The 26,120-nt window shown below is 42.2% G+C and overlaps 1 protein-coding gene and 2 pseudogenes across 1 annotated transcript; all 3 read left to right on the top strand.

Annotated features, from left to right (window-relative positions):
* The first annotated feature begins 5,975 nt into the window (after window positions 1-5,975).
* On the top strand, window positions 5,976-8,474 carry LOC118635539 (annotated as a pseudogene).
* Window positions 8,475-12,790: 4,316 nt separating this feature from the next.
* On the top strand, window positions 12,791-13,306 carry LOC118635538 (annotated as a pseudogene).
* A 1,208-nt stretch (window positions 13,307-14,514) lies between these two features.
* LOC118635537 (sperm acrosome membrane-associated protein 4-like) lies at window positions 14,515-14,883 on the top strand. The gene has a single exon (XM_036270178.1). It carries the CDS (start codon window positions 14,515-14,517, stop codon window positions 14,881-14,883), a length of 369 nt encoding a protein of 122 aa, XP_036126071.1.
* The last annotated feature ends 11,237 nt before the right edge of the window (window positions 14,884-26,120 follow it).

Below are 26,120 nucleotides of genomic sequence, written 5' to 3'. Positions count from 1 at the left end.
ACAACAATAATTACCTGGAAATCAAGAAAATGTCATAAACTAAAAATAGTTACCCCTAAAATGGTTAACACAGGTCTTCTTCCTAAGGGCACCAATGGATTTTTATAAACCAAGTACAAATAGCACTTAATAAAACAATGAGAAACGGTTTTTGTGGCATATGTTCAAAGTACTCATTTTCTGTTCTCCTGTGGAAGTTTACATAAGTAAATGTTATTATCATTTTATCAAGATCAAACTATTGGAGACTGTGCATTTCAGTGTTTCTTCCTTAATTAAAAAATTGTTCAGAATCCCAGTCATGAAGAAAAACAGCAGCTAATGATATGTCTCATAAATGCCTACGACTCTCTGGGAACTCTTAAAAAAGTGACAAATTGAGTATTCATAAGTGAACAATATTTAAATTTTTCCACTAGTATGAATCATTCCAAACCAAATTATAGTAAAAATGCCCTACCCATATTAAATTCTAAACTATGCACTTAAATAGTCAATAATTTATTTTTCGAAAACATGAACAAGACTCCAATCAATTTAAATGAGACAGTCCAAGCAAATACAAAACTGCTGCCAAGTTCCAATAGTTCCTTCCTAGTAATTTCATAAAAAAAAATATTGAGTAGAAAACAAGACAGTTGTTTTTATAACTTAGCTATAAATAAAATGAAGTGTGGGGGTATAAAATCTTATCAAAGAACTATTAATGTGCTTGGGAAATAAGAGTTTCAACAAACCAGAGTCACCTCTAAGCCCCATGGTACCTCCTTGTACTCTGTACATACTCATGCAGTACATAAGCTCATGTCTATTGAACAGTAAGCCCTGTAAAAAAAAAAAAAAAAAGTATTCTTGTAGTCTTGGGTAACTTCTATCTTATTCATCAAAGGGAAACACAATCATTCAATACGTACCTCATCCCCCAGTGAACCCTCACTCTGTGATCACAACCTCAAAGGGAAGCCTGAAAAGGGACAAAGTGGCACTCCATGTTGCTGTGGCCCATGGAAGACTTTAAGTGATTATATGATATGTTACTCTCATTTCATTGAGATATCAAGAGAGGTGAGGTGGGAAGGATATCCCCCAAACATCTCAAGAGAGGCCACACCAACAGTCACCTAAACTCTCAGTCACTGAACACAAAACATAAGGTCACTGTTTGCACATAAGGTGACTGAATTGGCTCTTGATGATGACCCCTGGAGTCAAAAGGTTGCTTTAAGAGGCACCCAACTACTTGATGCTCAACCAGTGAGCCACACCAGCTGGGCGCTAAATATAGTCTTATCATGGATCTATAATCCTTGGTATTTGGCCAAATGAGTTGAAAATGTATGTCCACATACAAAACCTGCATATGAATGTTATATCAGCTTTATTTATAACAGGTGAAACTTGGAAGCAATCAAGATGTCCTTTAATAGGTGACTGTGATACTGTGATACGTCCATATAATTAAATATTATTCAGTAACACACACATAAATAGCTATCAAACCAGCAAAAGACATGGAGGGATCTTGAATGCATATTGCTAAGTGAAAGAATCCAGTCTGAAAAGGCTACATACTATATGACTCTAATGATATAACGTTCTAGAAAAGGTAAAACTACAGAGACAATAAGAAAATCAGTGGTTGCCAGGGGTTTCAGGAGGAGGAAAGGAGGAATGAATGGACCTCCCAGGGATTTTTAGGGTGTGCAACTATTTTGGAAAATACTGTAATGAGAGATATATAACATTATACATTTTTCAAAACCTACAAAACTGTACAACAGCAAGAGTAAACCCTACTGTAAACTATGGACTGTAGTTTATACTAATAATGTATCCATATTGGTTTATCAATTGTAACAAATGTAACACATTAATGCAAGATATTAATGATAGGAGAACTGTGTGTGTGAGTTGAGGTGGAAGGGGTATATGGGAACTCCTGCTCAATTTTTCTGTAAACTTTAAGCTGTTCTAAAAAAATAAAAGCTACTAATTTTTTTTTAAGAGGCACCCAAATACCATACTCATGAGGTAAAGAAGAAAAGGAGCCTCCCAAAAGACAGTTGAGGCATGTAGCATTAAAATTAAAGGAACAATGAGTTATTTAATTTGACCTTTTCATGATATGTAATAAAGCAGATCCAAAGCATTTTGATGACTCACCCACGATCACTAGCTATTTTTTTTACTATTCATAATTCATTATTCTTTCTAGCACTGAAAGTTCCAGCACTGAATTTTCAACAAGGGGGCAATTATCACCAAGATATTAGTGAACAATATTAAAATGTTTTTTCTTTATTGATTTTAGACAGAGAGGAATGAAGAGGGAGAGAGCGATAGAAACATCGATGAGAAAGATCAACTGGCTACCTCCTACATGCCCTCCACTGGGGATCGGGCCCACAACCTGGGCATGTGCCCTGACCGGGAATCGAACTGGCCACCTCTTGGTGCAATGCTCAACCACTGAGCCACACCGGCTGTGCAGTGAACAATATTTAATAATGGGGCAAAAAGGAACTTTCTTAAGTGGTAGAAACGTTCTATATTTGATTGAGATGTTGGTCACACGTGTGTATACATTTGCCTGTCTACTCGTTGAACTTAAGATCCAGTCAAGGGCATGTACCTATGTTGTAGTTCGTCCCCAGCCCTGGTCAGGGTCATGGGGGAGGCAACCAGTCAATATGTTCCTCTCACGTCAATGTTCTCTCTCTCTCCCTTTTTCTCCCTTTCCTCTTCCCACTCTATCTGAAGATAAATAGAAAAATGTCCTTGGGTGAGGATTAAAAATAAATAAATAAAATTATATAAAAAATCTTTACAATATATCATTGAGCTTATTCCACCTTATTCTAGGTCATGTAGAAATCAGAACCTGAGGCAAGGATTAAGATAGTAAACTTTAGCCCTAGACAGTTTTGCTCAGTGGTTAGAGTGTCGGCCCACAGATCAATGAGTCGCGGGTTCGATTCCAGTCAAGGGCACGTACCTCAGTTGCCGTTCATCCCCAGCCCTGGTGGGGGTTGTGCGGGAGGCAGCCACTCAATGTGTCCCTTTCACATCAATGTTTCTCTCTCCCTCCCTCTCTCTCCCTCCCACTCTACCTGAACAAAAATGGAAAAATGTCTTCCATTGAGGATTAAGAAAAAAAAAAGATAGTAAACTTTATTTGGAAGGTACAAACTTAGGGCAGTGAGGACGAGGAAAAATAGAAGAAACAAGGTAAAGAAAGACACAAAGCACCCAATCTGATGTATTACTTAGCATGATTACTGCTTCACAAGGAGCCATGAAGGGACACAGCGGCCATTCAGCAGATGTGTTGACTCCGCACACAGTACTTCTCTAGAAGCTTTGCTAGGAGGATTTGTACTTGAAAGCACTCCAGAGAGGGAAAGAAGGAAAAGTCTGACCGCTCCTTCCAATCTCTCATCTCTCACATTCCCTGGTAATTGCTAATGGGCCCTGGGCAGTTACTCAAGAAACCAGGTCCCATATCCCAGTGTGGTGTTCTCCTCAGTATGAATGTGGAAGGGTGACTAATGCAAGTGAGACACTAAGCAAATGGGTAAAAAGAAGGAAACGGTCAGAGAAACATGAGATGGTGCACAAGGTTTGTAACCCAATACAAATTAACAGGTAGAGTGTAGAATAATATGTACATTATTATACTATTTTTATTAAATAAATAAAACTAGGAGATTATAAACCAAACTATTAATAGTTATCATCTCTGATGTGGTGCAGTTAATGCTGATTGTTTTCCACCTTGTTCTTCTCTGTATTTACTAAATTTCCTACCCCCAAAATAAAATACTCAAAATTTATCCCCCTGCCACCTTACTAGCTTCAATCCTTCATGCCATAATGGTATTTTTAGGCCTACAGAGGAGTGTATTTGGGATTTAGTCACTAAACTCAGCACGTAAACCAAATATTGCATATAGTACAAATCACTTTTGAAAACTTGAATTAGCCATAACAAGCAGTTTATTTCCCATTTAACAGATGGTATACAGGGGTGAGCAAAAGTAGATTTACAGTTGCAATACACATAAATAATTAATAAATAATACAAGAATAAACTCTGTGTTTCGTGTACTCACAACTATAAACTTACTTTTGCCCACCCCTGTATTGTGTACTACCCACAAACTATTTCTTAGGCCCCCTAAAATTTGAGAACTGCTGAGCTTTACTGAAGAAAATAAGAAAATCAAAAGTGCATGTGCAGTTGTCTGGGCAGTCAAGCCACGGAGATAATGCTCTCTCTGTGGGTGCCCATACAGTTCCCTGTCTTCCTTCAGTGAGGGTTCCACTCAGGGGTAATCTCCTGATGTACACAGGCTTGCAGGAGGAAGATGAAACACAGAGTGCTCAATGTTCTGCTGGAAGATTCCAGACAAGAGAGGATGGAAAGATCAAAACACAGGTGTGAAGAGGAAGAGATTTCCAACATACTGGTAATTCCTGTTCAGTTCAAAGTCGTATTTATTTTATTTTTTCAATTATCGTTTACTTCAAATATTATTTTGTATTAGTTTCAGGTGTACAGCATAGTGGTTAGACAATCATATACTTTACAAATTGTTCCACCCAAATTTCCAGCACTCAAAATTTTAAAGTCCATTGAAAATTATCATAATTTAATGTCTGAAAATGCAACTCAATGTTTACAGATGTACTGAAATAAAAGAACATATTAACAATGAAAAAACGACACCTCCACAGAGGCCTTGCTGCCACCTCCCATATCTGCAACAGCAGCTCCCGTTGACCCTAACCCTCTGAACTTGTTTTATTTAGCTCAGAGCACTTATAACAGACTGACAGCATATTAAATTCCTAGTTGCTAATGTGTTGAATTTTTCCTCCCCTAAAATGTAAACTCCATGAAAGGCTGAGACTTTGTGTTTTGTTCACTGCTGTATCCTCAGTAAGCTTAGAAGAATGGGTGGCACATAATAAGAGCTTAATAAATATTTGTTAAAGAAAGGTATGAAATCCCTAATCTGTTGTAATATTAAGCCTCTATAATCTTCATATATGTATTCAGCTGTGCTTGCTGTTTGTTGTTTTAAGGAAGCTATTCCACTGTTCTTTCCTCTTTTTCTTCAGACACAGGTGTTAGCAAAATCAGGGTATTCACTGCCCAGCTTAGGACTGAACAGCAGTAGAGCCATACTTCAATGACAGCACCTTACTTAATAAACCATCTCATAGATTTTGCATTTTCATGTTTCCCTTCTGAATCAGAGTTTTTATGAAATTATTACTATTCTTAGAAAATAGTTTCTTATTCTGTCATTTTAGGTTACTGAATTAAAGTGATTGTTTGATAAAATGTTAATATTCCATACGAGATTTGATTTATGCCAATATATCTCTGGGGCCAAAAATTTTACTTACATGACTTGTAGAACACAATCTATCCAGTAAATTTACTAGCACATTTCAAGTATTATGTTGTACTCTTCTGTGACCTGCTATAATCTGGTCTTAAAATAAATGTTACAAATATATAAAATTATTTAATAAGTTTGACCCAGCCAGTGTTTGTATTTTGCTTTTAAAATTTGTTTAATGTGCCCGGCCAGTGTGGCTCAGTAGACTGAGCGCCGTCCCATGGACTAAGAGGTCCCAGTTCAATTCCTGGTCAGGGCACATGCCCAAGTTGCGGGCTCGATCCCCAGTAGGGGGCATGCAGGAGGCAGCTGATGGATGTTTCTCTCTCTCATTGATATTTCTCTCTCTCTCTCCCTTCCTCTCTCTAAAAAATCAATAAAAAGCATATTTTAAATTTTTTAATGTGTTCTTTTAAAACCAGGAATAAAGGATGCTTGAAAGGAAACAGAAGGGGAAATGAACATTTTGATTTTATTTATATCTCATTCCAAAAATAATTTTAGAAAAGTTATAATAATATATAGACATTGCAAGGTAAAAAAATATACAATTCAAGGGCCATCATGTCGCCCAACAAGGAGCTGCATGGGTATGAGCTGGAGTTTCTCAGGAAGCAGCTGGCTGTCCTGCCTTTGCTGGAGCTAGTAGGGAAGGCCAGTAATGGTCTCTGTATCAGTGGCTCACTGCCCTCAATGCTGCCCCAGCAGAGGAGGAAGATGAGCTGTACATTCACTGGAGATTTTCTCTCAGTACCTTAGGAGTGTCAACTGATGGTCATTGGTGCCAATTCATCAACCAACAAGAATCCCAAATTTGGGGTGTGGTGAAGATGATAGAAACACAGTGCAGGCAGGCAGTTCAGCACAGAGGTGGGCAATTGTTCAGTGCAGAGGTGGGCAGTTCAATGCCAGCTTCTTCATGAAGTGCAGTTTGTGTGAGAGGCCTCTGTGCAGAAACAGCTGCTAGGCTCTGCTTTTTCAAAATTTGAGCCCAGTTAGCCACAAGGAGCACTCCTGAGGTGTTTTTTTTTCCCCCTCAGGGTTCCCATTTTCCCCCTTTTGACCAGAACCTGTCAACAGACAGCATTGATGATGGATCACGTCCGTCTGTCCCGTGTTGGTGCCAGAGTGGCTTGGCTACCTGCTCTGGTTCCATCTAGTCCCTTGGCGGGACTCCTGTGGCAGGACAGTAGTCAATAGAGCAACCAGAGCCATTTGCTTACAAGAGGCCTCTCAGGTACCTGCCAAACTCAAAATCCACAGTCACTTATAAAAGCAGCTAGAACAACTTGGGAATGATTAAAGAACAACAAAAGCAACTTAGTTCTCAAAAGAAATCATGGGTAATTGACAAAAAGTATTTGGCATCCAGTAAAAGGTTCCAGCCATCGTGAATTACACACATGGAGGGGATACAGTGGCTTGATGGATCATTTCTATCCGTGTAATCATTACTCGAGTTTTTGTAGGAGGTTTTAAACATTTGATTATACAGAACAGATTAGAGTAACAATAAGAAAAACAATTTGCAATCTAGACTTTAAAATAGCTCTGAGCCCAGTTGGGATCCAGCTGAAAATGTCAGAAAATTTAAATCCTAACCAGCCATAGACACTAGAAGCGAAACTGGAATGCCCTTAAGGAATCTGGCAAGGATTTTGGTTTCTAATTCTACCTGGGAAGAAGTATTTATCCAGCTACAGCAGGAGGTACTGGCAATAGCACAAACCCCTTCTTGGGCTGTGAGCACATAATCAAGGGCATCTCTGTTCTCCAGGACTAGTCACACTCTAAAGATGTTTGCTGGGCTCAAATGGTTCTGACGGTTAAGCAAACAATTTGATGGTGCTAGTTAGGTTTCACATTAAATCTAATTAAGCAATAAGTACCAAGGCCACCCCATGGAAATACAATTCTAATTAAGAGAAAAGGATTGATAGCTGGGAAAAGGAAATTTCTTGATGACAGAAGAGACCTTTGACAAGCAGTTGCGTTTCAGGGAAGGAAACAGAAAGTGCCTACAGACAGAGATATTGTCATCAGGAAGCAAGATGGCTTCGCCCACATCTTGTTAGCAACAAAATCATCAGAGAATAACTCACTAAATCCAGAGGTAATGAAAGAAGTCCAGAGCACCGTGAGCACAGCTGCTGCCGACAACAGCAAGCTCATACTGCTTAGAGCAGTGGGCAGCATCTTCTGCTGTGGTCTCGACTTTATTTTATACGGTGTTTAACAGATGACAGAAAAAGAGAAAGTACTAAAATTATAGAAAATGTCAGAAACTTCGTGAATACTTTCATTCAGTCTAAGAAGCCTATTATTTTTTTTTATCCTCACCTGAGGACATTTTCCCATTTTTAGTTCAGATAGAGTGAGGGGCAGAGAGAGGATGAGAGAGAGAGAGAGAAACATCGACATGAAAGGGACACATGGAGTGGCTGCCACCCGCACGACCAACCAGGGCCGGGGACAAACTGCAACTGAGGTACGCGCCCTTAGCGGGAACCGAACCCAGGTCTCTCTGGACCGCAGGCTGACACTCTAACCACTGAGCCAAACCAGCCAGGGCTAAGAAGCCTATTATTGTAGCAGCGAATGGTCCAGCCATTGGACTGGAAGCATGCCTACATATTGCCTCTTTGTGAGGTAGTTTGGGCCAATGGAAAGGCTTGGTTTCAAATACCCTATACTACCTTGGGACAATGTCCAGAGGGCTGTTTCATCATTATGTTTCCCAAGATTATGGGAGAAGCATCTACAAATGAAATGTTGCTCAGTGGCCGTAAGCTGACAGTGCAGGCAGCATGCAGCAAAGGCCTGGTCTCAAAGGTGTTGTGGCCTGGGACCTTCACCCAAGAAATCACGGGTCACATTAAGGAGCTTGCCTCATGTAATCCAGTTGTGCTTGAGGAATCCAAAGCCCTTGTGTGCTATAACATGAATATGGAGTTGGAATAGGTCAATGAGAGGAGGTGTTAAGTGCTGAAGAAAACCTGGGACTCTGCCTAAGAGATGGACTCCATGTTGAAATTCTTACAGAGGAAGATAGATGAGTTTTAACTGGTAGGCTGCCTACTGATAACACTGGAATTGTAGAGTAGGTCATCTGTGACTCCAAAGATCTGAGATGTGCTTTCATCTCCAAGAAGGTACAGATGCCTCAGATGAAAAGCCTAAATCAAAAGTAGACTTGACTTCTGGTCATGATGGCAGCATAGGTAAACACGGTATCACCTTCTCCCACAACCACATCAAAATTACAACTAAACTACAACACAACCATCATTCAGAACAGCCTGAAATCAAGCGGAATGGAAGTCCTACAACTATGAAATTGAAAAAGCAACCACATTGAGACTGGTAGGAGGGTGGAGGCAGACGGGCTGGTCCCACACCCATGTGTGGCGGATAAAAATCAGGAGGACACCTCCACTGGGAAGGTCCTCCCTGAGGAGTGAGGGGTCCCCGTCCCACACCAGGCGCCCAGCTCAGGGTTCCAGTGCCACGAAGAGAAGTCCCCGTAACTTTTGGCTGGAAAAACCAGCGGGAACTGAGGCTGAGGGAGCCTGTGGCTGCTGGAGCCGCAGGCAGCTCCTCTTAAAGGGCCCACACACGGACTTATTGGACTCACTCCCTATGAGCTCGGAGGGGAGGCAGTTTGAGGGGCGCCAGAGACATACAGGGAAGAACTGAGCTGTTTGGCCTTAGGACGAGGGCTAGAGAGGGGGCTTTCTCCTGGACAGACATGCTGGCAGAGGCTGATGTTCCTTTGGTGAGCTCTTCCCTGGGGCAGCAGACAGTCGTCATATCTTGGACTCCAGCAACCTCGCTCACACTGTTTGCCCCACCCCACCCAACTTTCGGGCCCACACAAGCTGTTTCCAAAGGCGTTACCATAGGATTGGCCTGTCTTGGATCCTGCTTCAGAGTTTCCTAAAATCTCTCAAACAAGCAGCATTTGGTCTCAGTGAGCCCCATACCTCTCGTTAAGTGGCCCCAAGCCTGGCACTAGAAGCAACCAGCCTTGGTTCACAACTTGGCTTTTCCTGGGCACCTCCAATCCCAGCACAAGAAGCAGCCATCTGCAGATCACTTTGTAGCTTTGCCAGGTGTCCCTGGATAGAACACAGGCAGTGGCTGACCTTGCCCCAGAGCCAGCACACCCAGTGGACAGCTTCAGACAACATGGAAACACCACCACCCAACCACCTCCACAAGTGACACACTCAATGAATGGACTCAGTGGGTACCACAGCCCTGATGAAGTAAGTCTTGCTCTGTGTGGTGCACCCCTACACAGCTGATTACTCCAAAGTAGTCAGAAATCAGTGATCAGTGGGCACAGCTAGTACTTGCAGCTGATCAGCCTGACTAAATCCCTCCCATTAACATGCCAACAGCAATCAAGACTCAATTACAATAGGGTGTACAGTCCACACTAGGGATGCACCTTGAGGGCCCGGCTGGGGTGATCAGAGAGGTTGTGCCACTGGATCCTACAGGACACCTACAACAATAGGCTACCCTATGAAGCCTAGGAGACATAGCAACTCTACCTAATACATAGAAACAATCAGAGGGAAGCAGCCAAAATGAGGAGACAAAGAAAGAAAAGAACAAAATGTCCCAAATGAAAGAAAAGAACAAAACTCCAAGAAAAAAATTAAACAAAATGGAGATAAGCAATCAATCAGATGCAGAGTTCAAAACATAGGTTATAAGGTTGCTCAAGGAACTTGGTGAGACATTCAAGGAACTTAGTCGGAACTCCAAGGAACTTAAGGAGACTTCCAAGGAACTTAGAACATCAACAACATAAAAAAGGACCAGTCAGAAATGAAGGATGCACTAACCAAAATAAAGAATAATTTACAGAAAATCAATAGTAGAGCAGGTAAAGCCAAGAAGCAAACCATCGATTTAGAATATAAGGAAGCAAAAACCACCCAGTCAGAACAGCAAAGAGAAAAAAAAATAATCCCCAAAAATGAGGACAGTGTAAGGAGCCTCTGGGACAACATCAAGTGTGCCAACATTCACAACATAGGGGTGCCAGAAGGAGAAGAGTGAGAACAAGAAATTGAAAACCTATTTGAAACAATATTGACAGAAAACTTCCCTAACTTGGTGAAGGAAACAGACATATAAGTCCAGGAAGAACAGAGATTCCCGAACAAGAGGAACCCAAAGAGGTCCACACCAAGACACATCATCATCAAAATGCCAAAGGTTAAAGACAACGAGAGAATATTAAAAGCAGCAAAAGAAAAGCAGTTCGTTACCTACAAAGGAGCTCCCATAAGACTCTCAGCTGACTTCTCAAAAGAAACTTTGTAGGCCAGAAAGGAGTGGCAAGAGATATTCAAGGTGATGAAAAGCAACGGCATACAACCAAGATTACTCTATCCTGCAAAGCTATCATTTAGAATCGATGGATACATAAAGAGTTTCCCAGACAAGAAAAAGCTAAAGGAGTTCATCATCACCAAACCAGCATTATATGAAATGTTTAAGGGTCTTCTTGAAGGAGAACAACAACAAAAATATGAACAATGAAATGGCAATTAATACATATCTATCAACAATCGAATCTACAAACAAAATGAGCAAGCAGAACAGACACAGACTCATAGATACAGAGAACTTTTTGTTGCTTGCCAGATTGGAGGGGGCTAGGGAGATAGGTGAAAAAGATGAAGAAATTAAGAAGTACAAATTGGTTGTTAGACTGATGAACCTCAAAGGGAAGTGGGGAGGGAGGGCAGGAAGAGATAAACCAAAGAACTTCTTTGCATACCCAATAAACACCGACAACAGTGTGGGGAAGGCAGAAGGGGGTGGGATTGGGGAGGAGGGTGTCAATTGGGAAAAAAGGGGGAACATCTGTAATACATTCAACAATAAAGATGAGTTTTTAAAAAATAAAAATAATAAAGAACTCATACAGCTCAACAAAAGAAGACAGATAATCCAATTAAGATGTGGGCTTGAGCTTCCCAGTTTGACTCAGAATTTATAGTGTCAGCCCTGGGACTGAAGGGTCATGGGCTCCATTCCCAGTAAGAGCAAATGCCTGTGTTGCAGATTCAATCCCCTGCCCCAGTAGGAGTCGTATGGGAGGAAACCACTCAATGTGTTTCTTTCACATTGATGCCTCTCTCTCTCTCTCTCTCTCTCTCTCTCTCTCTCTCTCTCTCTCTCTCCCCCCCCTCTCTCCCCCTCCCATTCCCCTCATTCCCTCTCTCCATTTCTCTGCCTCCCTCCCTTCCACTCTCTATATAAATTTTTTTAAAAATCAATGTATCTTCGGGTGAGGATTAACAAACAAATAAAAATAAATGGAAAAAAAAAAAGAAATGGCCATAAGACTAAATAGGCCGTTCTTCAAAGAGGACATACATGTGACCAATAGACATGAAAAAACGCTCAACATCATTAATCATCAGAGAGATGCAAATTAAAACAACAATGAGGTATCACCTAACACCTGTCAGAAAGGCTACTATCAATTAATCAACAAATGAGTGCTGGCATGAATGTGGAGAATAGGAAGCCCAAGAGCATGGTTGGTGGGAATGTACACTGGTACAGCCACTGTGGTAAACAGTATGGAATTTACTCAAAAATTTTAAAATGGAACTACTGTTTGACCCAGTGATACCACTTCTAGGAATATGTCCTAAGAAGCTCAAAACACCAATCAGAAAGAATATATGCACCCCTATATTCATAGCAGCATTATTTACAATAGCTAAGATCTGGGAACACCCCAAGTGCCAATCAGTAAATGAGTGGATAAAAAAAGCTAGTACATTTACACAGTGGAATACTATGCAGCTGTAAAAAAAAGGATTTCTTTCTATTTTTGACAGCATCAATGGAATTGGAGAATATTATGCTGAGTGAAACAGACCAGTAAGAGAAAGACAAATATCACATGATCTCACTTGTAAGTGGAATGCAATGAACATAATAAACTGACAAATTAAATAGGTCCAGAAGCATAGAGGCATGGAACAGACTGACAGATCTCAGAGGGAAAGGGGGGGGGGGCGGGTCAGGAAGAAATTAACCAAAGAACTTATATACATATATGCATAACCAATGGACACAGACAATAGTGTGAAGAAGGCATGGGGTGGGGCAGGGGCTGAGAGGAGGGAGTAAAGGGGGGGGATTGTGGGACATCTGTAATACTGTCAATAATAATGATGAAAACAAAATCCTGCCACCCTCTGGCCTCAACATCCACCTCTGTAGAATGGGGATCACCAAGGTACCTACCCCATGAGGACAACGCATTAACATACTTAAATTATAGCAGTTAGAGTCATGTTCTCCGAGTTCCTGTGTCCCTTCCTGTCAGTGCTGCCTGGATGGCCTCCTAGAACTGCAACCCAGGTGCCACCAGCATCACTGCAGCTCATAAAGGAGCCAAGCCCAGCAGGGGCGCTGCTGTGGCCCCATGGGCAAGCGGTTACAGCAGGAGCTGATGATCTGTAAGATGTCTGACAAAGGAATTTCTGCCTTCCCTGAAACAGACAACCATTTCAAATGGGTGGGGACCATCCATGGAACAGATGGCAGAGTATACAAAGACCTGAGATATAAGCTCTCCCTAGAGTTCCCCAGTGGCTAGTCATTGAATGCACCCATGGTGAAATTCCTCATGCCCTGCTACCACCCCAATGTAGACACTCACGGTAACATCTGCCTAGACATCCTAAAGGTGATCTGCCCTATATGATGTCAGGATCATCCTGCTCTCCATCCAGAGCCTGCTAGAAGAACCCAATATTGGTAGCCCATTGAACACACATGCTGCAGAGCTCTGAAAAAACCCCACAGCCCTTAAAAAACCTAAGCAAAGGAGGTCTTGCCAGGAGCCCTAACCCAGGCTGTCCAGCCTCTCTCCATGTGCTGTCCTTTTATTTATTCCTTAGACGGTCTGTCCTTGCCTTGATTTCTGTATAGGACTCTGTATCTTCTGTTGTGGCGTCATATTGTGTTTGTTTTTAAATTAAGTCTCTGGCTGATCCCCTGTGATGAATATATTAAATAAATAAATTATGGGTTAAAAAAAGATATTTAAATTATAATCTACAGTCAGACTTGGGTTTAAAACTGAGCTGTGACTGTTCCCACTGAGGGATGCCTCAGTATCACCCTCTGGAAAGAGATGGGGTTCATTATCTGCCACGCACGGGGGCTGTTTTGAGACTCAGCTGCTTCCTCTAATGACACATTTATTAAGCACTTGCTGTGTGCCAGGCTCTGGCTGTGCCTGGTCTGTGTGCCCGTTTGCTCATCTGAGAGACAGAGCTCATATGTAGAAAGACTGGAATGAGAGCACATGGGCCCAGCTCCCTGCATGGTACCTGGCACGTGCCCAATGCTAGAAGCCTGTGAGCTGTGGTGACCTGTGCCCGCCCATGTCCTGTCATCACAGCGGTTGCTATTTAAAGCATCTAGCACTGGTCTTGCACACAGCCCTCTTTGGAATTAAATAAAGCTGGGCTCTAACCCTGGCTCTAGGGCCTTGGACACACTTTCTCCACCTAAGCCTTGGTTTGCCCATCTGAAAAATGGGCTCACCGTGGGCACTCAGCAGATGCAGCAACAAGCACCCAGCAGAGCCGAGGACTTAGAGGCGAGGTGTAAAAGTGTTGGGGCGAGCGTTCTTAGCTCGGCTTGGTGGCAATGTCCTCACTCCCTGGAGGGTCATCCGACCAACCAACCCCTCAGATTGTGACACCCCTCCCCCACCTATGACCTCCCCCTCTGAGAGGCCAGTGGGAACCTTGAGGGGTCTGTGAGGTCACTGCATTCCGCTCCACAGAGACTCTTGTGGGGCAGGAGCTACTGGCTTGTCTCTGTCCCAAGGAAGCTTCTAAGTCCTTGTGACTCGAGAGCTGTGATCAGACAAAGTTCCTGAGAGGGACACGGAGCGTTGGGGACCAAGGACACTCTATGTGCTGACCTGGGGAGGCCAGAACCAGGGGCAAAAGCCTTGAGGGCAAGCGCAGTGTTATTCAGCAGTTTCAGGAGGCCCAAGAAGCCCATAGCCAGACTCAGAAACTGTCACTGCCACCAGGCCACCATGATCATTGGCTGGCTACTGCTTTTCATGATGGCTCCACCCCAGGGCACGACAGGTGCGAAGATCTGCATCTTCTGTGAGCCGACTGACTCCTCAAACTGCCCCGGCTTCCCCATGACCTGTGGTGACCACGAAGAGTGCTTTGTGGGCCATGGTACGGCCCCTGGCTTCAGCCCGGTTATCAACAAAGGCTGCACACAACCCACGTCTTGTGGCCGTGAGGAGAGTATTACCTACCAGAGTGTCAACTACAGCTTCATCTCCACCTGCTGCTATGGCCAACTGTGCAACAGGGCTCCCACCCCCTCAGGCAGCATGATTGTCTGGGCCACCATCAGCCTGCTGCTGGGCGTGCTGCTGCTTCACTGACTGTGACCAGCATGACTGGTCTCAGGGTTCTGCTGCTCCTTGTGCTCCTTGTACCCCCTGCCTTCTCCCTCTTCTCCTATTAAATGGCCAAAGGCCCTAACAACTGCTTGTTGCCCTGGCTCCATCTATTCAAGGGCAGTCCACCAGGACCCAGGGCTCCACCAAGCACCCTGAGGCCTGATTTAGTGGTGGGGACCATGCCCAGTGGGTTTGAATGTACTACTGTATGCCATTGGTTCTAACACACATTATCTTTCACATTTTGATCAGGATGCTTCCTTTCATAGGTGGCACCTTAGAGTCTATGAATATTAATAAATTATAGCTTATGGAAGTGGGGTAGAGACTGACAATCCCCAGAAAGGGGGGTGGTTGGGGAGAGATACAGAACTTATATGCATGCATGTACGAACAGTGGACATGGACAACAAAGATGAGGACAGGGAGGGTGGAATCAGTGGGGGGAAAAGGAGAAACATCTGTAGCAAAAATGAAATAATTAAAATAAAAAATAAAATAAAATATTCAAGGGGAAAAAAAAAGACAGCTTATGTTTATGGAAAAATATTACCATAACCTAGAATGAATTTGAGCTGTCATAGAGTAACTGGGACTGAAGTGGGGATTTATAGGTAGTGGAATTGGCAGAGAAACTGTAGACAGAGGAAGTAAGTTTTAGAGATGACAGATGGGAAGGAAATGGTGAGAAGGAGCTAGTCTAGGGACACTCAAGACATAAAAGACAGGGATCATGTATGCCCTGGCTACTTTGTTTCAGTGGTTCGAGCATTGGCCCATGGACTGAAGGGCCACCGGTTCGATTCATGATCAAGGGCACATACCTTGGCTGCGAGTTCTACTCCTAGCCCCGGTTGGTGGTGTGTGGGAGAAAAACTATCTATTTGTCTCTCTCACATCCATGTTTGTCTCCCTCTCTCCCTCCCTCCCACTCTGTCAAAAAAAAAATCAATGGAAAAGTATCCTCGGGTGAGGATTAACAAAAACAAAATAAGCAAATAAAAGACAGGGACCATGAAAAATCGTATAACATGCTAGTCTAGTCAAACCTCAAGATAGTATTTACAAGTGGAGAAATGACAGGAAGTTCTTTTCTGTAGAATGCTTTTGTCAGGGTATACATGGTCTCTCTAAGCTGCTAATAGAAAATATACCTGATGTTTAGTTTTTTAATCTTTTTGTATTCATTGATTTTAGAGAGAGAGGAAGGAAGAGGGAGAGAGAAATGGACACATCGATGAGAGAGAACATCAACTGGCTGCCTCCTGCATGCCCCCCACTGGGGATCGGGCCCACAACCTGGGCATGTGCCCTGTCCAGGAATTGAACTGGTGTCCTCTTGGTGCATGGGTCAATGCTCAACCACTGAGCCACACAGGCCAGGCCGAACCTGATGATTTTTAACGTAGGAGGCATAGCATCCTGGAAAATGTCCATGTTATCTATAATGCAGATGTTTATGACTGAAAGAGCTGCCTTTGTGTAACTGATGCCTCACGTGCATTACGTAGACAACTTATATGTACATTCTGATGTGAGTCACATACTAGTAACGAAAGGAGGAACCCGAGAGTTGTACGGGCAGTCTCGGACTTCTCCATGCTTCATCTGAGTCCATCCGTTTCCTGGGTGCTTACAGTTACTAGTCAAGTTTGGTGCATGGTGAAATCTGTAGTTCTAAAGAGTCGGATTTAACAATCTGACCTTGTAAGTTACCTCAGTAGCATAAATGGTTCATGTAGCAGAGAGGGGGTGGAGCACATCCAGTGAGGCAAGGACTTCTAGTTGATGTGATGAAAGGCAGTTGTCAGAAAAGGGAGACACAATGGATTTTTGGAGAGTTTTAAATGTGCGGTTTGGGGATTGGGATTTCATTCCATAATCAGGGAATGATACTGGTGGATGAAAGAGGGTGATGTGCTTCAACGCAGTAAAACAGCATGTAGGACAACAGGAAAGAGATGAGATGTCAGGTGAAAGGTCCTCTAGATGACTGTGCTGAGTCAGGCCAAAGGGAATAGAACACTGGGAAGGCTTGAACAGATGATTAAGAAATTATACTTAAGACAAACAGTTCTGAGAGATTCCTTGGTTATAAAATGAGTTCAAAGTAGTTTTCACACTGGGTGAAAGGTGCTGCCTGGGACAGTGACGGGCAAGTTTAGCGTTAGTTTGACAGAGGATGAATGCTAAGGACCCATGCATGACAGGAGCTCATGGAATACACAAGTGCACACACACTCTCTCTCACACATATATACACATAATCCACACTTGGAAACGTAGGGACATACACACGATCTCATAGTGTGAACCAGCGACCAAGGCAATTACCAAGTCCTCTGCGAGTGAACACAGTATGTGGAGAACCTACTCATGACGGAAAGGAAAACCGCAAAATCACAGGAGCGGTCCCAGTGATCTCTCTCCTATTCTCCTTCCTCTGGTTTCAAAGTGTGACACATGGGAATAGTCAAATATTATATTATTGACTCATTTTGAATCATGCATTTTCTGTACCAAGGCCCTAGTATATTTGTTCCTTCTCTTGTTTTCAAGGGAAATTTCTGAGGTGTAAGTTGAGACTGAAAACATCATGTGAGCCCTGGCTGGTTTGGCTCAGCGGTTAGAGCGTCGCCCTGTGGACCAGAGAGTCCCGGGTTCGGTTTCCGCTAAGGGCACGTACCTTGGTTGCAGTTTGTCCTCGGCCCCGGTTGGGGTTGTGTGGGTGGCAACCACTCGATGTGTCTCTCTCACATTCATGTTTCTCTCTCTCTTCCCTCCTCTTTCCCCCTGCTCTTTCTGAACATAAATGCAAAAAAAAAAAAAAAAAAAAATTCCTCAGGTGAGGATACGGAAAAAAAAAAAAAAAAAAAACATCGTTTGAAGCAAACCATGCGATAGTGCCACACTCTGGCTGCAGCACCTTGTTCTTCACTCCATCTTTTTTTTTTTTTTAAATCCTCACCCGAGGAAGAGAAAGAAGGAGGGAGGAAGAGAGAGAGAGAGGAACACAGGCACAAAAAATAAAAATGACAACAAATAAGTACCTATCCTTAAATGTAAATGGCTTAAATGCTCCAATCAAAAGACACAGGGTAGCTGAATAAATAAGTAAAAATCAATGACATAGAGACTAAAAGAAATACAAAAGATCAATTAAACCAAGACCTGGTTCTTTGAAAAGGCTAACAATATTGATGAACATTTAGCCAGACTCACCAAGAAACAAAGAGAGAGAACCCAACATTAATAAAACCAGAAACAAAAGAGGTGAAGTAATAACTGATACCACAGAATTGTAAGAAAATACTTTGAACAATTATAGGCCAACAAACTGGAAAACCTAGGTGAACTGGACAAATTCCTAGAATCATGCAATCTTCCAAAGCTCAATAAAGAAGAGTCCAAAAACCTGAACAGAACATAACGACTAAGGAAATTGAAGCAGTAATCAATCAACTTCCAGAAAAAAAAAAAAAAGCCCTGGTATGAGTGGCTTCACAGGAGGGTTTTAACAAATATTCAAAGAACTAACACCTATTCTCTTTAAGAGAAAGGAAGACTTCCAAGTTCTTTTTATGAGGCCAGCATAATCCTAATTCCAAAATCAGAAAAAGACACTACAAAGAGAGAAAATTACAGGCCAATATCCCTGATGAACATAGATGCCAAAATCCTCAACAAAATATTAGCAAATCAAATCCAGCAATATGCTAAAAAAATTATTCACCACAACCTAGGGGGATTTATCCCTGGATGCAAGGCTAGTACAATATTTGCAAATGAATAAATTTGATAGATCACATAAACAAAATGAAAGATAAAAATCATATAATCATATCAATAGATGCTGAAAAAGCATTTGACAGAATAAAGTATGGTAAAAACTCTCAGTAATGGAGGAATAAAGGAAACATAACTCAATATAATCAAGACCACATATGACAAACCCACAGCCAACATCACATACTCAATGGGCAAAAATTAAAAGCATTTCTCTTAAAAACAGGAAGAGAGGGATGCCCACTTCGCCACTCTTATTTAACATAGTACTGGAAGTCCCAGCTACAACAATCAGACAAGAAGAAAAAAATAAAAAGCATCCAAATTGGAAAGGAGGAAGTGAAACCGTCATTATTTGTAGATGACATGATAGTGTACATAGAAAATCCTAAAGACTCCACCAAAAAACTACTACATTGTTTTTAATCCTCACCCGAGGATATTTTTCCATTGATATTTTTTTTTAGATAGAGTGGGACAGAGGGAGGGAGGGAGAGAGAGAGAGAGAGAGAGAGAGAGAGAGAGAGAGAGAGAGAGACATCAGTGTGAGAGAGACACATCAATTGGTTGCCTCCTGCATAAACCCCTGGGGATCAAACCACAACTGGGGTCCACAACTGGGGTCCACACCCTTGACCAGGAATCAAACACACAACTCTTCAGTCTGCAGGCCAATGCTCTAACTGCTGAGCCAAACCAGCCAGGGGAAAACTACTAGATTTAATAAATGAATTTGGCAAAGTAGCAGGATACAAAATTAACAACCAGAAATCAATGGCATTTTTATACATCACTAATGAATACTCAAAAGAGAAAAATGTTTAAATCCCATTTACCATTGCAACAAAAAAATTAAGATACCAAGAAATAAACTTAACCAAGGAGGTAAAAGACCTGTTCTCAGAAAACTACAGGACATCAAAAAAAAAAAAAATAGAGGAAGATATAAAAATGTGGAGGCATTTACCATGTCCATGAATTGGAAGAACCAATATCCTTAAAATTACCATTCTACCCAAAGCAATCTAGAGATTCAATGCAATCCCTATTAAAATACCAACAGCATATTTCACAGATCTAGAACAAAAACTACAAACATTTATATGAAACCAAAAAAGAACCCGAATAGCCACAGCAATCTTGAAAAAGAACAAAGTAGGAGGAATCACAATACCAGATATCAGGTTATACTACAAAGCCATTGTAATCAAAACACCCGTTACAGGCACAAGAGCAGACATACAGATCAATGAAACAGAACCAAGAACCAGAAATCAACCCAATACATTATGGTCAATTAATATTTGACAAAGGAGGCAAAAGAATACAATGAAGTAAAGACAGTCTCTTCAATAAATGGTGCTGGGAACATTAAACAGGTACATGCAAATAAAATGAAACTAGACAATCAACTTACACCATACACAAGAATAAACTCAAAATGGACAAAAGACTTACATGTAAGTCGTGAAACCATATAAATTCTAGAAGAAAACATAGGCAGCAAAATCTCAGACCTCACATGTAGCAGAATTTTCACCAATAAATAATCTAGAGCAAGAGAAACTAAGGAAAATCTAAATACCTGGGACTACATCTACCTAAAAAGCTTCTGCAGAAAATGGAAACAGACAGGACCGGAGGGAGGGTGAGTGTGTGAGAGAGTGAGCTAGTTTGTGAGAGAGTGTGAGTGGACATGAAAGTGGATGACCAAACCCGAGCAGTGCAGAGACACAGAGCAGAAGGTTCCTGTGCTGTGGACTGGAGCAGCCGGCTACCTCGGTAAGCTGCTCTTCAGGGCGCTTCACCCTGCACCACGGGGACATTCCACCATTTTGGAAGATCCTAGATCTTTCCTCAAAGGAGGCAGTGGGAGCGGCTAGGGCCCAGCAACCTGAGCACACCAGCACACCTGGCACCATAGGACCAGTAGACACTCTGTGTCAACACAGACCAGTGCACAGTAGTGGAGCTCTCAAGGCACTGGTCGCGGAAGCCATGGACAGCCGGGAGCCCAGCCCCATCCCCCACAGTAGCAGCCTGATCAGAGTCCAGATACTACCCCCAGCAACAGAGGATGGGGAGCAGACATCCATCCCCAGGCAACAGAAGCACAGACCAGCAGCAGCTGAGACCCATCCCCGAAAACTACAGCAAAAACTCAGCAGGAGTTGAGCCCCACCAGGCAGCAGCACTCCCCAGCCACCAGCAGCGAGACCACAGAGGCCTGTGCAGTCCAGCAGCTCACAAAAGCAGTGGGAAGCCAGAGCCTGAGAGGGACTGATGCAATCCAGCTGCCCACCCGCGGGACCTTCAGGGTGCGGGGGCACCAGAGAGGCCTGTGCGGCCAAGCAGGGACTGTGCAATCTAGTTAACCACAGGGCCTGTGGGGTGCTGAAGCACCAGAGAGGCCTGTGCAACCCAGCAGGGACTGTGCCATCCAGTTACCTGCGGGACCTGCAGGGTGCTGAAGCACCAGAGAGGCCTGTGTGACCCAGCAGCCCATAACATAGGCATAGAGCCGGGTCCCCAAAGGGACTGTGCGATCCAGGTACCCAAGGTACCTGCAGGGTGCGGGGGCATCAGAAAGGCCTGCGCGACCCAGCTGTGCACAAGATAGGCTTAGAGGATGTGAAAATGGAGGCGGAGTGAATAGAAGCTACACAGACTATCTCCCAGAACCAAACGAGAATTACAACTAAAATAAAGACAAGTCCTCAAAAAAAAAGCAACAGAAAAGCTGCAAGACAGGACCATATAACCAGGGACACTGGTAGGATCTGCAGAGGTGAGAGAGGGTGGCAAGCTGGGAGCCCATGGACAGGAGCAGTCTTAGCTGTGAACAGCACCCTTGGGGAATAAAGACCAAGCCTGCTCCACAGCACAGAGAGCTGGGACAGAGCACTAAAACAGCCACAGCCACTCACCTTGGGGCTACAGCAGAGGGAGGGCAGACTGGGCTGGAACTCTGTGGGGACACCCGGGATTTGGAAGGCACTCAGAGATTTTGCTAAGTTGTGGCCACAAAAGATGGTGGCCAGTGTGCTCCTTCCCTGAGCTGTGGGGAAAAGTAGCAGCCCCCTGACCCCCTCAGAGAGTCAGCCTTTCCCAGGTGAGGCAAAGAAATGCAAATTGAGGCTCATTAATAACCAGCTTCTATCCCACCCTCTGGAAATCCTCTTAGGCAGAACACCAGGGAAACATTCCAAGGCACTGAGTAACTGAGACTACTAGCCACCAAGAAAAACCTACAGGATAACTGAAACTTTCCTGGGCTTGCAAATCTACCCAGGAAAGTAAGACTTGAAAGTGGTTTAATGTGGGCCCACCCAGGCTCATCCAAACCCAGCAGAGGGAGCCACAAGCAGCAGAACACCAACACCCACAGGGAAAATTTGGTAGCTCCAAAACCCACTGAGATAGCCAAATGGTGAAACAAAGAAACAAATACCAAATGAAAGAACAAGAGAACTCTATCGAAGATGAGATCAATGAAATGCAGTTAAGCAAATTATCAGAGGTAGAGTTCAGAGCCATGATCTTGAGGAAGCTCAACAGCATGAGTAAGGAAATCAGCACCATGAGTAAAGATATAGAAACACTGAAAACTAACCAAGTGGAAATGAACAATGACATAGCAGAAATTAAGAACACATTGGAAGGACTAACCAGCAGAGTAGAGGAAGCTAAGGATCAAATCAGTAAATTAGAAGACAGGATAGAAAACATCAACCAATCAGAAAACCTAAAGGAAAAATAAAAAAACAGGAAGATAGCTTAAGAGAACTGTGGGACAACTGGAAACATAATAATATTCACATCATAGGAGTCCCCAAAGAGGAAGAAAATGGGCAAGAGTTAGAGAATATAATTGAAGAAATAGTGACAGAAAACTTTCCTAACTTGATGAAGGAAGAAGGCATTCAAGTTCAAGAAGAACAGAGAGCCCCAAGTAAGAAGAACCCAAACAGGTCCACACCAAGACACAAAGTAATTAAAATGCCAAAAATTAAAGACAAAGAGAGAATCCTAAAGGCAACAAGAGATAAGCAACAGGTTACTTAAAAAGAAAACCCCATAAGGCTCTCAGCTGACATCTCAACAGAAACACTACAGACCAGAAGGGAGTGGCATGAAGTAATCAAGGTCATGAAAAACAAAGATCTGGCCCTGGCCGGTTTGGCTCAGCAGTAAGAGCCTCAGCCTGAAGTCCAGAGAGACCCATGATCGATTCCCATTAAGAGCACGTACCTCGGTTGCAGTTTGTCCCCGGCCCTGGTTGGTCATGCAGGTGGCAGCCACTCGATGTGTCCCTTTCATGTCGATGTGTCTCTCTCTCTCTTTCTTCCTCTCTTTCCCTCCCACTCAATCTGAACAAAAAATGGAAAAATGTCCTCGAGTGAGGATAAAAAAAGGATCTGAATCCAAGACTACACAACCCAGTAAGGCTATTATTCAAAATAGGTCAAATAAAGAGCTTTCCAGACAAAAAAAAAAAAAAAAAGGCTAAGGGAATATATTAACATCAAACCAGCACTGCAAGATATGCTAAAAGGACTGCTGTAATTAGTAGAAGAAATAGGAAGAAAAATAGAACCACACTAAACAAAATGGCAATAAATAAGTTGCCAAAAATGGCAACATATCAATTATCACCTTAAATGTGAATGGTATGAATGCTCTGATAAAAAGATACAGAGTAACTGACTGGATAAGAAAGCATGACACATATATGTTGTTTACAAGAGACCCACCTCGAACAAAAGACTCACATAGGTTGAAAGTGAAGAGACGGAAAAAAATCTTTCAAGCAAATGGAAAGCAGAAAAAAGCTGGGGTAGCAATACTCGTATCTGATAAAGTAGATTTCAAAATGAAGGGCATAACTAGAGACAAAGAAGGCCACTACATAATATTGAAAGAATCTATCCAACAGGAAGATATAACCTTGGTAAACATATTTGCACCCAATTTAGGAGCACCAACATATATTAAAAGTCTTTTGGAGGACTTCAAAGGAGAAATCGACAAAAATACAATCATAGCAGGGGATTTCAATACCCCACTGACATCACTGGATATATCTTCTAGACAAAAAATTAACAAGGAAACACAGACTCTAAATGAAGCACTAGATTGAATGAATTTAATAGATATCTACAGAAAATTACACCCCAAAATTGCAGAGTTCACATTCCTCTCAAGTGCACATGGGACAATCTCAAATATAGACCATGCCCTGGCTGGTTTGGATCAGCTGTTAGAGCATCGGCCTGCAGTCCAGAGAGACCCGGGTTCGGTTCCCACTAAGGGCACGTACCTTGGTTGCAGTTTGTTCCCAGCCCTGGTTGGTCATGCAGGTGGCAGCCACTCAATGTGTCCCTTTCATGTTGACGTTTCTCTCTCTCTCTCTCTCTCTCTCTCTCTCTCTCTCTCTCTCTCTCTCTCTCTCTCTCTCCCCCTCCCTCCCTCCCTCCCACTGTGTCTGAACAAAAAAGGTGAGGATAAAAAAAAAAGATAGACCGCATGTTACGGCACAAATTAAGTCTCTACAAGTTCAAGAAGATTGCAATCATATCAAGCATCTTCTCAGATCACAATGGCATGCAACTAGAAATGAATTGCAACAAGAACATGCAAAGACATTTGAAAACATATAGGCTAAATAGCATGCTATTGAACAATGAATGGGTTAGCATGGATATCAAGGAAGAAATTATAAACTTCCTGGAAACCATTGAAAATGAACACACAACAACACAAAATCTATGGGATGCAGTGAAAGCAGTTCATAGCACTACAGGCCTACCTCAAGAAGCAAGAAAAATTTCTAATAGACTACCTAACCTCACAACTTAAAGAACTACAAAGCAAACAAAAAGAAAACCCCAGAGCAAGTAGAAGGAAGGAAATAGTAAACATCAGAGCAGAAATAAATAACATGGAGACCAAAAAAACAATTCAAAGGATCAATGAAACAAAGAGCTTGTTCTTTGAAAAGATAAACAAGATGGATGGACCCTTAGCTAGACTCACCAAGAAACAGAGAGAACTCGAATACACAAAATCAGAAATGAAAGAGGAGAAATAATAACTGACACCACAAAAATACAAAGGATTGTGAACAAATACTATGAACAATTATATGGCAACAAATTTGACAATCTAAGCGAAATGGACAGATTTTTAGAAACACAGAGTCTCCCAAAACTGACCCAGGAAGAGATAGAAAATGTAAACAGACCAATAACAACACAAGAAATTGAAGATGTAATCCAGACTCCCCCCAGCAAACAAAAGTCCAGGCCTGGACAGCTTCACGAGGGAATTTTACCGAACATTCAAAGAAGAACTAATACCCATTCTCCTCAAACTATTTAAAAAAATTCAAGAAGAAGGAAGACTTCCAAACTCGTTTTATAAGGACACCATAATTCTAATTCCAAAACCAGAAAAAGACACTACAAAGGAAGAAAACTACAGTCCAATATCCCTGATGAACATAGATGCCAAAATCCTGAACAAAATACTAGCAAATCGAATCCAGCAATACATCAAAAAAATTATTTACCATGACCAAGTGGGATTCATCCCAGGGATGCAAAGCTGGTACAATATTCGCAAATCAATAAATGTGATACACCACATAAACAAAATGAAAGATAAAAAACATATGATCATATCAATAGATGCTGAAAAAGCATTTGGCAAAATCCAGCACCCATTTCTGATAAAAACACTCACCATCTGGGAATAAAGGGATCATATCTCGACATAATAAAGGCCATATATGAAAGACTACAGCCAACATCATACTCAATGGGCAAAAATTAAAAGCATTTCCCTTAAGAACAGGAACAAGACAGGGATGCCCACTTTCACCACTCTTATTTAACATAGTACTGGAAGTCTTAGCCACAGCAATCATACAGGAAGAAAAAATAAAAGGGATCCAAATTGGAAAGGAGGAAGTGAAACTGTCATTATTTGCAGATCACATGATACTATACGTAGAAAACGCCAAAGACTCCATCAAAAATCTACTAGACTTAATAAATGAATTTGGCAAAGTAGCAGGATACAAAATTAATGTCAAGAAATCGATGGCATTCTTATACACCAATGATGAACTCACAGAAAGAGAAACTAAAAAAGAAATCCCATTTACCATCATGGCAAAAAAATTAAGATGCTTCGGAAAGAACTTAACCAAAGAAATAAAGGACCTATTCACAGAAAACTACAGGTCATTGAAAAAATAAATAGAAGAAGATATAAAAAAGGGGACACACAAACCTTGTTCAGGGATTGGAGGAATTAACATAATTAAAATGTCCATACTACCCAAAGCAATCTATAGATTCAATGCAACCCCCATCAAAATACCAACGACATACTTCACAGAACTAGAACAAATACTTCAAAAGTTCATA

The sequence above is a fragment of the Molossus molossus genome, unplaced genomic scaffold (assembly GCF_014108415.1).
Source record: "Molossus molossus isolate mMolMol1 unplaced genomic scaffold, mMolMol1.p scaffold_m16_p_2, whole genome shotgun sequence".
Lineage (NCBI taxonomy): Eukaryota > Metazoa > Chordata > Mammalia > Chiroptera > Molossidae > Molossus > Molossus molossus.
The sequence above is the reverse complement of the archived record's forward strand: the minus strand, read 5'-3'. Positions and strand labels throughout refer to the sequence as shown.